This window comes from Macaca thibetana, chromosome 4 (assembly GCF_024542745.1).
Source record: "Macaca thibetana thibetana isolate TM-01 chromosome 4, ASM2454274v1, whole genome shotgun sequence".
NCBI lineage: Eukaryota > Metazoa > Chordata > Mammalia > Primates > Cercopithecidae > Macaca > Macaca thibetana.
In genome coordinates this window covers 141,049,150-141,063,309 of record NC_065581.1, presented here as the reverse complement: position 1 = coordinate 141,063,309, position 14,160 = coordinate 141,049,150, and the positions used below count along the sequence as shown (strand labels likewise).

Sequence of the window (14,160 nt, the reverse complement as noted above, 5' to 3'; positions counted from 1 at the left end):
TGAAAAGCTTTATTGTGATTAACTATGTGGAGACAGTTCTTAAACATTGATTTTGTCACATGTGAAAAGTGGAAAGAGAGAAGGTGGAAACAGAGGAATGATAATGTTTGAAGCCTATTCTTTTACCATAGTACTACAACAGATTTAATATATGGGGTGTTAAATCAGGCAGGAAAACATTATCAAGACCCTCTCCAAACACTTGAGGTTATTCAGGAATATTTGTCATGGTATTATTTGCATTTGTGGCCAATAGAATAAGAAACATTTGAACATCTCTAACTGAAATAGTCTGGCAGAATACAAATACAGAATGATAATGCACTAAAACATGATTTCAAATTCATATTGAAATATAAATTAATAATAGAATCAATTTTAAGATGCAATCCAGGCATCTTAATAACTATTCTATGTACATCATCACTTTAATCTTCATGAAAATCTTAGGACTTATGTATGACATCATCCCCATATTGTAGATGAAGAAACTGAGATTCATAGAGATTAGTGGTCTGCTGTGGTCATTTAGTGGTTAGAATTCAAACATGATTTTCTAATTCTAAAACTTGAAGTCTGAACCACCATGATATGCTGACTTCTAGTGTCATTAGAGCAATTATGGCCAAGTCTCTTTTTGGTGCTGTTTTGCTGTGGTGGCGGTGATGACTTATTTCCTTAATTTTTTTTGTTTGTTCTTTGTTTTTCTTTTTTTTTTAAAGCGAAACAATTATGTGGAAAAAGGCAGACAATTCGTGGTTCTAATGAATTGGGATAAATTATTATTTTTAGTAATACCTTACAATTTTATTTTCTTCCCCTTGGTGAACACACACACACACACACACACACACACACACACACACACACACCCCCCATCCTAACAAGTATGTATCCATATATACACATGCATTTGAGAAACTTCAGTTATTCAAATGTAGCTAAAACTCTTTAAGTAAAGCTCTGTGGTTTGTCTTTTATCTTTGCCCCTATTTTACATGTATAATCATTGCAGACTCAACTTCAAGTTTATCCTCTTCATTTTATATGTGAATCCGATCTCTTGGTAAGATAAAACCAAATTATACCTAGTATATCTCCTGCACATAATGTTTAAAAGCCAGCACATATATTCTCATTGATCTTGTCCACTATGAACAACACAGAGAATCTTAAGGGGAGAACATTATCAATCATATTTGTAGAGTTTTGCTTTGTGATATTGTGATATTTTCGGCAATATTGTACAGAGCACTGCAGCTCGACAATATTATAAAGACCTAGAATATCTCTAAAGTCTTTACAACTTTCTTGGTCATTGGCTTAAAACTAGAGAAACCAATATGGGCATCCTTTCTGACTCTGGAGCAGACAGTTCCAGAGCGTGCTCAAGACTATAGTTTACTTAGGACTACAGAGGAATTAAGCAATGGGAATGGAGATGAGCTCTAGTGTGGCAAGATCCAGCAAAGGGCAGAATAAACCTAGACACAAGGTTGATGCAAAATTAGCAGCTTTTCCAAAGGGAGCAGACAACAAGGAAACAGAAATACTATACCGGGGAGTTGGGCACAGGGGAAACCTGAATCCAAGGCAAAATCACAAGGCAAAGTTTTCCTGCTGAAGGAGCAAAATTTTATATGAATCAAGGATGTATTACTCAAACTTTCTACATCTCATTTAATGTTGTTTTAAGATCTCTGTGAGGCAGGAAACAAAGAGTGGATGCTACTGGAAACTAGCAATTAGCCATACTTGACTGGAATGTAAAAACAAACAAATAAATGTTAGCAGCAACTTTTATTGACAAAAGTATGACCAACATATGATCATTCTGTAGATTAGGCTGAAAGTTTATCTAAACTTTAATGGTACCTACAGATGAAATAAGACTTTGGACTCAACCTAGAAACTGTTATGCCCCTTTCAATTTCCATCTTGGATTGTCCCTAGTAGTATGTGTCTGTGTGTCGTGTGTGTGTGTGTGTGTGTGTGTGTGTGTGTGTGTGTGTCTGTGTATGATGCTATAACAGGCTAATTTTAATTGTTAGGTAAGTTATATTCTCCTGCAAACAACCGAAATGAAAATAATTTCTTTGTTGATTCCTGGAATTGTATTAACTTTTGACAAGTTTGTAACTTCCCTGAAGTACACTTCGTCAATGCAAATAGACTTTGAAGGGGAGCACTCTGGTTGGCCTAACACTGAAATCTGAGTCTGTCTTCTCTCTTTCTTCAAAAACTTGAGAGTTGAGACAATCTGAAAGCGCAGATTCTTGAAGGGACCTGGAGACACTTATGGGGAAGGAGGTACAGAGAGGAGAACAGGGGTACCCACAGATCAGTTTAATTTCCATGTATAATTTAGCACTAGAAACATAATTTGGTTGTTTACAGCCTTTAATAACACATCTTAAAAAAAAAAAAACTCTGTTTCATCATCATAGTTTCAAAAGCCCATGTTTTCTCTCAAAATCTACATATAAGTTTTATTTTATATTTTTGTTTCAATATCAGGTTAAGTTTTAAGGACATAAAAATAATATTACAGTAATATTTGGAAGAAAAATTGATTAAGAAATACTAGTTATGAAGAAAATGCAATTTATCAAGGAGATCAGTTACAGGTCTTACTATCTGAGGAGAACTACCTGGAAAAATATCATTTTGGCTTTTAAAAAATATGTTCGAGTACATGTAATTTTCTTGTTATTAAAGTTGAATAGCAATAGATGCCTAACCAGTACAAAGGCTTCCCTTTTGCCTTGCAAACATTTGAAGCAAACCTGTTTCAGACCAAATCCTCTCATATGAAGAGGTAAAGCTTAGTTTAACAAAGTATTAACGTAATTTGACCCAGTTTTCTCATGTATAAATTGAGGAGTATGGAGTGAAAAGTCAATAAATTTATTTATCTTGAAGACATTTTACAGATGCTTCTGATGAACATTTATTGTCATGGAAAGTAAGCTAATTTGTCCTTAATAGCATTTACCACAGAGGTTTTGACAACTTTTTGAGCTTAAGCATACTCTACTATATTAACAATTACTATTAAAATTAACATCTGCTATGGTGCAACGAAAAGGGTAATCTTCATGTTTTCCAGCTCATATAACAGCTTATATACATATATACACACACACACACACACATATACACACACAAACACACATATACATAGCTCATATATATATATATATATATATATGCTATTATGTGAGCTGGAAAACATAAATATATATATGGCACAAAGAAGAATTAATAACAACTGTTATATAATATTTGGGATTTAGCAACCAGAATTGATCCAACATTTCTATCTTGGGGAATTTGTCCTATGGATATATTAACACCCATACAGGAGATTCTGTAATGCACTTATGGATGTTATAGCCAAAAACTGGAAATGAATTGAAGATTTTTTAAAATGCAATGCCTTAATGATATAATGAGGTAGATCTATTAATGCAGGATGTGCTAATGTGGAAAAATCTCATGATACATCACTAAGTGAGAAACACAAGGTGAAAACACACAACTACATTGCAATCCATTTATGTAAATTAAAATAATTTGAAAAAAATTTACACAGACATAACAGATATATGCCTATATGCTGCATCTACATACAGTATTTTACTGAACAGCTATGCAGTTAGCAGTAGTTGCCAGAATTCACACAGATTGCCTTTGGGGAAAGTTAATGTGACTGGATGGTTTTCTCTACCTTTGTTACGAGTTTTGGCTGGGTGTGGTGGCTCATGCCTATAATCCTAGCACTTTGGGAGGCCGAGGCAGGCGGATCACAAGGTCAGGAGATCGAGACAATCCTGGCTAACACAGTGAAACCCTGTCTCTACTAAAAATACAAAACATTAGCCAGGTGTGATGGTGGGTGCCTGTAGTCCCAGCTACTCGGGAGGCTGAGGCAGGAGAATGGCGTGAGCCCAGGAGGCGGAGCTTGCAGTGAGCCGAGATTGCCCCACTGCACTCCATCCTGGCGACAGAGTGAGATTCCGTCTCAAAACAACACCAAAAAAAAAGAGTTTTAAATAAAATTTGTGTCTTACTTATGGTTTGAGGCCAGTGTAAACTTTATGACAGTTTCAGAAAAAGAGAGAAAAAGAAATTGAACTGTAGGTCAGTTTATAGATACAAAAACCCCAAATAAAATTTTATTTTGCTTAAATTTTGTAAGTAAAATTTAATGCAAACTGAAAATGTGCTAAAAATAATATTGCCGTCCCAAGTGGGGATTTTGCCAGGTATAAAAGGATAATGACAAAAGGATATTGATTGAATATGCAATCTAATCCATCACATTCATTGTGTAAAAGAAAAAAATAATGTAATTATCTCAATAGATGCAGAAATAGTAACTGATAAAGATTAGTCACTATTGATGTTACAAATAAAAACTTCATAAAGATAGTAATGGAAGAGAAGAGAATTCTTTGTGGTAGCGAAGAATTGAAAGCAACCAAATTATGCATTAATAATGATGTGATCTGTGCAAGCCAAACAAAAGGAACCAACATTTCTATACAGAAAAATAGACAAGTGTGAAAGGGCATAAACAGCAGTATATATTTTGCTAGGTCAAATACATACATTTATGTCAGATGATTACAAGGACCAAAAGTAAATACATTAAAGAGGGCCCCATGGGCAAAATTGGATTAACACTGAGATGGGTTCAAAGAAGGAAAAACTAACCTAAACTAAACTTTAGGAGCTTTGCCTTAACCAATGATGATATAATGTCATGAACTGACAAGTATGATCAGAGAGATTCTATGAAGTAGCATATATTATATAACCAGCATGGTCTCTACAATATAACCAACGAAAACAAAATCTATGTGTTTTGGGACTAAGTGTCTAGGAAATAGAAAAGGTAGGAGCATAGCAAAGAGGCCAGGCACAGAAGCCTAAATTCCTGTTCTACTACTTACCTCTTCTGTAACTTCAAGATAATCACTGAGCACACCACAGCTTAGATTCCTTAATCTGCAAAATGGGACAATCCTATTTACCTCCCTTGGTTTTGTGTAGAATCAATGTGATAATACATGCCTGGAGAAAAGCATGAAGCCCCAGCATACAGTAGGTGTTCTAACAAATACGTGTTCTCTCCATCCCTGCACCCCCAGGCCCACTATACAGACCCCTCACAGTTAATAGTCTTCCTGTTGGAAGGAATTCATAGGAAAGACTGCAGCTACTCCTACACATATTAAAACCCTTACACTCACTGAACTTTTCAGAAAATCTTGCATTTTTCGGGCCTATCTCTAAATTACAGAACTTATGATAATGCTACTTATGATCCCTAATAGGACTAATCAAAAAGGGGAAATAGGCAGAAATATTGTATGCAAAGAATTACAGATTAGCTTGTTCAGTCTGCATAAACTTTTGGTTCTGCCATAACAAGAACCCAATAAATGTTGACATAATTTCACTTCAGTTTTGCGGACTTAGTTAGTATATTATCATCTCTATATTTTTATAATTAACAATAGGACTGCTATTTGCTTTCATAACTGGTGCATTTATTGAGCTATTTCCCATGGTTAGACTGATGTGTTTCATCCTCTATACTTTTGCCCTGATGTGTCCCCACAGTTATGATGCTCCAAATTTATGGAGTTTAGATGTTTCTTGCTGTTGGTTTACATTCGTATTTACTATTTATTCATAAGATAAGGAGGAGAGGGTTCTATGTTGAAATGAACTTTTATATAGAAAATTAGCAATCATGTTCGTAGAACTACTTAGTTTTTGGTACCATTCACAGATTCTAACTTGGCATATGTAATACTGCCTAATGTCACAAATGGGTCTCATTTCTACAAAATGTTAACTATATGAGAAAGTTGAAGGAATGGCTCATCAGACGATAATTCAGGTTTATAAGGCTTAAGTGATATTCAGGTCCTATGGTGGTCTGTGTTGATTAAGGAGTAAGAATATTGCATTCCACTATCCACTATTGAGACTCTGATGAGTATCATGGCTTTAGCATAGGGTATAACAAATCAAGATTCTTCTGTTTTTTTAATTACGTCAAAGATGCAGTGAGAATTAAGATTTGACTAAGTTGGACTGTGACTGCTACAACCATTACATGGTGCCTAGTGTGCCTCAGAAAATAGAGGTGTCATGAATTTATTTTCTCTTTCAATGCCTGATGGGAAAACGTGCTACTCAGCTAACGAACTGCAGTGGGAATAATGATCATTCAAGACGTCTTCAAACTGAGCTACAGATATTTAATTTAAAAGCACGTTGCCTGTTTTGAGTCAGTATTTCCTTCTGACAAGAAATATCATTAAAGCATAGTGATGTTAGGAACTTAGGGATTTTTAAATCATCATTTTCCTTGAAAACCTAGCTGAATAAAATATTGAATCTTGGTATGCAGCATCAAGTCCTTTTACAATGTTTTTCTCTGAACAGAGAGTTTATTATCATCCCCCCTGAAGGCAGGCAGGAAGAATAAAGCCAACATTCTACTTTACTTTGTTGGATCTGATGAGATGCTTGCTAGCTCCCCAGATCTCACTTGGGGATGTAAAATGGTACTTCCTGACTACCCACTAATCTCGGTTCGTTGTTATTGTTGGTTAGTTGGTTGGTTTTGTTTTTCTCCTCTCACTGCTTAGATTTTTATATGTCTTAGTTATAGCCGTGAGCACAGATGAAAGTAGTATAATTTAAATCGACTTAAGTGTCTTGCTTTTATAATAGGGATGCCTGATTTTTGTTTTTGTTTTTCATTGTTCTAATTTTCTTTTAGCGCCCTTCTTTTACCTGATAACCAGATATGACAAAACATCATATTTGATTTATAACACAACACTATTAGGACTAGAAGGACCCTACACACCACATCAAAGTCCTTCATTTTACAGATGAGGACCGGGCACCCAGAGAAGGGAGATGACTTATGTAAGCCACTTCAGCTACTTAGTGGCAGATCCACATCCAGAAATCTTTGTCTTGCTAAAGAGTTCTTGCTACAAGTCTTGCTAAAGATTTATTTTTCCTCCACATCAAACTTCCTTTGTTCTATGCTCAACTTATATAATGACGTTTGAACAGATCTAGCAACAAACTCTTTATGTGGACTCCCCTGACTTGCTGGTTGATGACTTCAAATGTTTGACAGTGCACATGACAATATAATTTATCCTGTGACTGCAAAGACGTCATCTTGTGAATACTGCTTGATTCCTCCACAAACTTATCCCTGAAAGTCTTGTAGGTGTCTATAGATCCACAGCTTCCATAGTGTTCCTTTGAAAAAAACCTGAAAATGTCATTCTCACTGTCAGTTGAAGACAAATGCCAGATTGGTAACACAGTTATAATTGCTAATTATGTTATTAATAATTTTATCCTTTTTACTTCTCACCACTCTGCTGTTTCTCACAAACTGATCTATCCGTCCTGTTTTGCTATTCCAGGTTTGTGTGCTGGAGAGGCAAATATTTGACTTCCTTGGATATCAGTGGGCACCTATCCTGGCAAATTTTGTACATATTATTATCGTCATTCTTGGTTTGTTTGGAACTATTCAATATAGACCTCGTTACATAACAGGAGTAAGTACCTTTTCTGCCTTTTCAAAATCTTATTGAACTAGAGAATGATGTGCAAACTCCAAATGCCTTGAAAACTTATGTGTATAATCTATCTTAAAGATTTAGATACTCTCTTTTAAGTACCAAAATAAAAGTGTTTATTTTCATAGTTTCAGATTCCATCAACAGTAATTGAAAATGTCAGCTTTAAAGCACTTGATAGTGAGTGTAATCAGATTGAATTCTCATAATTTGTACTTTCAGCAAATATTCTCATAATTACAAGCCAAACTGTGTTTCTATATTTCTAAATTATAAAGTCATGCTTTCTGGTTTAACAGATTTTAATGAGAATTTTTTCTCATTTTAAATAATCATATTTTATACACTGAATAAAAGAGTTTAAAATCAATAGAAATGAACAGATACTATTGATGTGAAAATATTAACGCATATTAGGGCTAATATTTGGCATATGAGAAAGCCAGAATAATCTGGACATTTGCTTCTGTGCTCTCCGTAATTCTCTTTTTGGCTCAGAGGAAGTATTTTGCATTCGCACTCAAGTTAAACTTACTTAACATAAAAGTGAAATCCAACTGTGTTGCAGTTACTATGGGAACCATAACTTAGGGTTGCTTTTTTTTTTTTAAACTTTTGTATGTGCCTCAGATCTAAGCTACTGCTCTTCATTACTGTACATTTTTTTTCTTTTTAGTTTCATCATTTTTTCTATTTCTTCTATTTTTGACAAAGGAAATGTCTATAGGCATTTATTTAAAATTGTAAAGTAGGTTTGTGGTAAAAGCATGTATATAAGATAGTACAGTGAAAGTTCTGCCTTGTTCAACAACCAGCAGACCTTCTCATGTTTTATGAAAGCGTCCTCATTAAAGATGCCCCCCCACACACACACATGACCTGTTCTCTCTGTCATATAGAACCCAGACAAAGCTCATTGGTACAGAGCCAGGCAATGTGTTGGTGGCTGGAACCAAAGGAGCCACTGTTGGGCTAAGGAAAAATGAGAAGCCCATTGTCCTTGCCTCCAGGTGCACGCCCAGACCCCAGTGCATGTCACCACAGAGGCTAGGTAGCCATCTAAATCTTGTAAAAGTGGGAGGAGTTCTGTTGCAGGGTGAACTTTTTTAATGCACAAGATATGATAGTATTGTCCATTTTCTTCTATGAATCGTAATTTGATACAGTGTAGGAGGGTTGTTCAGTGGTTGAGAATGAGTCCTCTGAAGTCATAATATCAGGATTGAAATCTTGGATCTGCCCAATTCTGTGTGACTTTAGAAAACTTCACCTCACCAATCTTTAATTTTCTTATCTTTAAAATGAAAGTAGTCATTACATTAAATCATAATGATTTAGTTAATTGATATATTATTAGCCATTATATGAAAAAATTGATTAATTTGCCTTTCTTCTTTTATTAGACTTTGAGGTTTCTTCATGGTTTTATTCTTATAAATAATGGTTGCTCTGAATATCATTATATAAATATTTCATCTTTATTTCTGATAAATTTCTTGAGATAAAATCTAGATGTGACCCAAAATATTTGAACTACTGAAAAACTCAGAGGCTAATTTTGAGGAGTAAGGGGGATGTTCTATGAAATGTCCTTAGCACCATGCTTGGCATTTAAAAAGTCCCTAATAAATATTAGCTATAATATTTTCGTTTTTATTATTATTATTTAAAAATAATACTAACATGTGTAGCATAGCAATAAGCTGAAAGGAAATTTAAAATAAAGCAAGGTGTTCTAGATATTGGATGGACTATTTCTGTCCCTTTTATTCTAAGATGCTACAATGCAGAAAAAAAAAAAAAATAGTGGGCTTTCCATGTATCAAATTATAATCTCATTCCTTTGAATAAAGACATACCACAGATCTTTCAATACTGGCTACTTTCTCTGGCATGGGGTAAGAGTTATGATGCCAAGGGAAAACACCTTTAAATTGTTAGAAGTTTTGTTTACTGAAACTATTAGACACAACCTGAACTCTTTGTAAGGTCTTAACAGTGAATTTCAGAGCCTTGATTTCATCTTGATCGGTAACATCACTGTGAATTTGGATTTTTCTTGAGACAATGTCTTTGGAAATCTTTTGCTGGTGGGAGATGATGTAAATAATCAACTTTTTTTTTTCCAACTCGTGAGTCCTGGGTTGGAAATATATCCTCTAAATTCTCCTTGAAAATCTTTCTTTAGCTCATTTCTCTCTGGCAATATCATGCTGTCTGTGGCTAAAAGATGACAAATAGCATTGTCATCTTTTGTTGCTTGGAAATCCCCTTAACCAGACCCATAAACTCATAGGTGTATTTTCTATCTTTCCAGTTATTAAAGACAATAGCTAAGATAATTGTTCTGGCAGTAAATTCCATGAGTCTTCATTTCTCTAGTCCTCAAAAACAATTTCCTCTCTCCACTCAGAGTCTCCTTGCTGCCCTCCTGGCGTTACTTGCCTCCTTATCTCAAAACCAGCACTGCGTGTTTTAGGTTTAAGTATCACTGACTTTCTGGTACCAATTTCTGTTCTTGGTATCTATGTCTGTGTAACTTCTGTGCAACAAACTACAGTTGACCCTTGAACAATGTCACGATTAAGGGCACCAAACCCCCCACACAGCCAAAAATCTGCTTATAACTTTCTACTCCTCAAAAACTTAACTCCAGTAAACTACCATTGGTTGAAAACCTTACTGATAAATAGTTGATTAACACGTATTTAATATGTTATATGTGTTATATACTGTATTCTTGCAATAGTGTAAAGAAAAGAAAATGTTTCTAAAGGAAGTCATAAGGAAAATATATTTACTATTGATTAAATGGAAAATGATCATTAAAATTGTCTTCATCCTCTAACGATGTAGACCTTTATAATTTTTATATTTGCTACATTTTCTATGTAATATTTTTACATTATAAAATAGCTTGATATAAAATATAAAATAATTTGATACAAAAATAAGAAAGCATTTCTTGACTTCATGACTGAAGGTTAACGTTTTTGCATATTTCCTTTGTGTATATACAAATGAAACTTGTCTGTGTATGCTATATATCCAAATACGTCTTAAATTTACATTGAACATTGTATCAAACAATTTAAAAATTAATATGACTATTTCATTGTTTCTTTAAGTCTTTAATGTTATACATTATACTATTTTCATATGTTTCTATTATATTAAATAATTCCCTATAATCATTTCCATCAAAAACACTCTCATATTTTTTTGTGAATCATACCTTAGGAGAAATACCTAAGTGTAATCAAATAATATGAAAAATTTTAAGGCTTTTACTATATAATTCACAATAACCTATCCAAAATTATTTTACTGAATTATCCTCCTACCAGTGTACAGTGGAGTCGATTTCATTGCACTCTTGCTAACCCTGTGTATTATCTGTCCTCATAGTTGTTAATTTGATAGAAGAAAATATGTCATTTTCATTTTTAATTATATTTCTAATCTTAGTGAGGTAGAATTTTTCATATGTTCATTACCCATTTTTATTTTCTGTTTGGGGAATTGTCTTTGTGTGTGTGTGTGTGTGTGTGTGTGTGTGTGTGTGTGTGTGTGTGTGTTTGTGTGAGATGAGTTTCGTTCTTGCTGCCCAGGCTGGAGTACAATGGCACAGTCTCCACTCACTGCAACCTCCACCTCTCAGGTTCAAGCGATTCTCCTGCCTCAGCCTCCCAAGTACCTGGGACTACAGGCATGTGGCACCATGCCCGGCTCATTTTTGTATTTTTTTAGTACAGACGGGGTTTCACCATGTTAGCCAGACTGATCTCGAACTCCTGACCTCATGATCCGCCCACCTTGGTCTCCCAAAGTGCTGGGATTACAGGTGTGAGCCACTGTGCCCAGCCGGGAATTTGTCTTTTGGTGTTCTTTGCTAATTTTTTGCCCTTCTGTCTTAGTGTTTATTGTAATTTATGTAGGTAATTTAATAAAGACATTTACCTTTAAAACATCATAAAGCTTCATTTTGATATTTATTATGTTTTTCTTAGTAAAGTTAACTCTCTTTCCATTTGTGATATTTTCCACTGCTTTTAAGATTATTAAATTCAAATACCATTTTGAAAAATATAAGTCTTCGTTATCCTTAGGTCTAATTTTACTAACACAAAAAGGCAGGTTTTCTGATATTGAGACTGAGAACATTTGCTATATTTGAAGAACTTCAAATTATTGATGGGACATTTTATTTAATTGATCTTCCCTCCCCCACAAAAAAAAAGTATGTCGACATTCTCTCAAACCATTGAGCTTGCAGCAACAAATAAATGAGAGTATTGGTAATGATTTTTGTTTTCTTCATTCATCTTCTTTTTCATAGTAGCAAAGAAAAAAAGATTAAAAATTTAAAACAGATAATTGGAACAAGAACTCATTAGTACCATTGAGAGCCTCTGGCACTTTGCAGAATATAATATGCTGAAGGAAAATGAAATAGATGTTTTCAGGTCCAAGCAAAGGAAACTGAAGCCAGAATTTATAGAAAGAATCAATCTTGTATTATTCTCAACCACATCAAATCCCAGAAAACAATTCATAAATAAATATATACAATGGCTCCCAGGAAAGTATTATTTTACATCATAAATGGAATTATGTAATGGATCATCATTTGGGGAAGTAGAATGTGATTTGGGATATCCAGTGTTTATTAGTTAATGACAAAATAATGTTAAGGAGCTGCACTGGCGCTAAGGAGCTGCTTTAGGTTGTCTAAAATAATCTGAAGAATATGTAGGTTCCTATCCATTAAAGCCACAGCAACTTTCTCAGTGATATTACCAAAAACAAATGTTGCTGTGTAACATATCAAAAAAAAATTATTTCTCCCCTGCTTTCTTCCTTCCTTCTTTCCTTTCTTCCAAACTCAGTCTCCAAACTAGAAAAAAAAAAAATTTCAAAACAGCTGAAAATCTATTATTCAAATTTTATAAACAGGAGAGTATACTAAAATCACAGTAATATTTGTAAGAATCATTTCTTGTTTCTTACCAATTTCATCACCAATTTGTCTTTCTTGACAAATTCTATAACTCTCACATTAACTTGACACAACTTTTGTTCAAACTCATATAGAAAGGAAATAGTAGTGTTAGGAGGTTGACACAGGTACTCCTGACAACCAAGATCTCCTTGTAACCAACACACTGAACTGCTTCTTAGGGGCACAGTTCAGAGACCCAAATCTATCTGATAAATGAACAAAGATGTTGTTAAGTTGTGGGCCAATTTAAAATTCATTATAGCATTTGCGAATTCCAGAGGATTTAGATTTGAAGTTGTGGTCTGCCTCTCCCATGTGAAAGATTATGTTTTTAGCTCCTTAGTTAATGAGGAAATAGCCTCATATCTCAAGAGTTTAGAACAGAAAACTCTTAGTGATGGATATTTTATTCATGCGGGAAAACAATAACACAAACTGTCTTTAATATCTAGTAACAGTGAATTAGAACGGTGTGTTGTTCTTTTTCTATAGCATCCAGCTTTTTGATGGTGATTTTATATATATGCACATGTACACATTCATCTATACAATATAAATTATATCTAATATCCATTATAATGATATGTTAAGGACAAATAATCTATTTCTACATTTGCTATTTGTAAAGAGTTTCAAATAATTGATGGGAGAATTTATTTCTATGTAATTGAATAAAATACTCAAATCATATTGGAAATACAAAAGACCTAGGAAACACAAATATAGACATACATGCATACATATTATTGTGTCTAATGATGAATCTTTCTGTGACACCAACTTAGAATACAATAACTAATTCTAAAATCAAATGAAGGAGAAATATTGGGATTGGTTTCCTGTTTTGTTACTGAAAAAGCAAGAGGTTAAATTAATGTGGTTAAAGCTGATTTGATGAAGCAAGTCTACGATGGTTAGAAACAGAAGCCAATACACATGAATCTTCATTTCTTGTGTTCTAAGAATCGTAAACTCCAAGACTCATAATAACCCTGCTTAGTATTCCAAAATAATAAAAAGTAAATATTTATTTTAGTTCATATTTTAAAGTTTTGAATGGTATTTTCTGATTAATGCTGAACACTGAACTTCTGTTCACCAATTTAGGCCACTCTTTGTTTTACTACTTTTTTTTTTAATGTGACACATATGGTAGTTGGTGACTGTTGATTTCTAGATTGAGATACATCCTCCCTCTCCCCAGTGAGACAAGGTCAGCTTCAGACAAAGCGTCACCTGCTTTGACTTCCTTGACTTCGCTTTTTCTAGAGGCAACATGGTAAAGAAAAGGATCCCCATGACATCCTGGCCAAAGCATGGGGCCACAGGGTGACTGGAGCACCAAAGACAAAGACAAGATTCATTTTGTAAAAAGATTATGACATGGCAACTTGAGAAATCAATAGACACCTTAGTGGTTCTGTATAAGCAAAGAATTGTGTACTCAATTTGCATGGGGGAAAAAAATACTAAACTTCTTGAATTTACTATTTGCTGATGACTGCCATGATTTGATTTTTAATT

The 14,160-nt window shown here is 34.1% G+C and overlaps 1 protein-coding gene across 2 annotated transcripts in view; it reads left to right on the top strand.

Moving 5' to 3' along the window:
- NKAIN2 (sodium/potassium transporting ATPase interacting 2) overlaps positions 1-14,160 on the top strand; it is a 1,020,196-nt gene that overhangs the window by 477,128 nt on the left and 528,908 nt on the right. For both annotated transcript variants that reach the window (XR_007725171.1, XM_050788729.1), the window contains exon 2: positions 7,476-7,613. Coding sequence is in view for 1 of the 2 variants with exons in the window: in XM_050788729.1 (XP_050644686.1) it covers positions 7,476-7,613 (138 nt within the window). In the remaining variant the exon portion in view is untranslated. The remainder of the gene's footprint in view (positions 1-7,475; positions 7,614-14,160) is intronic.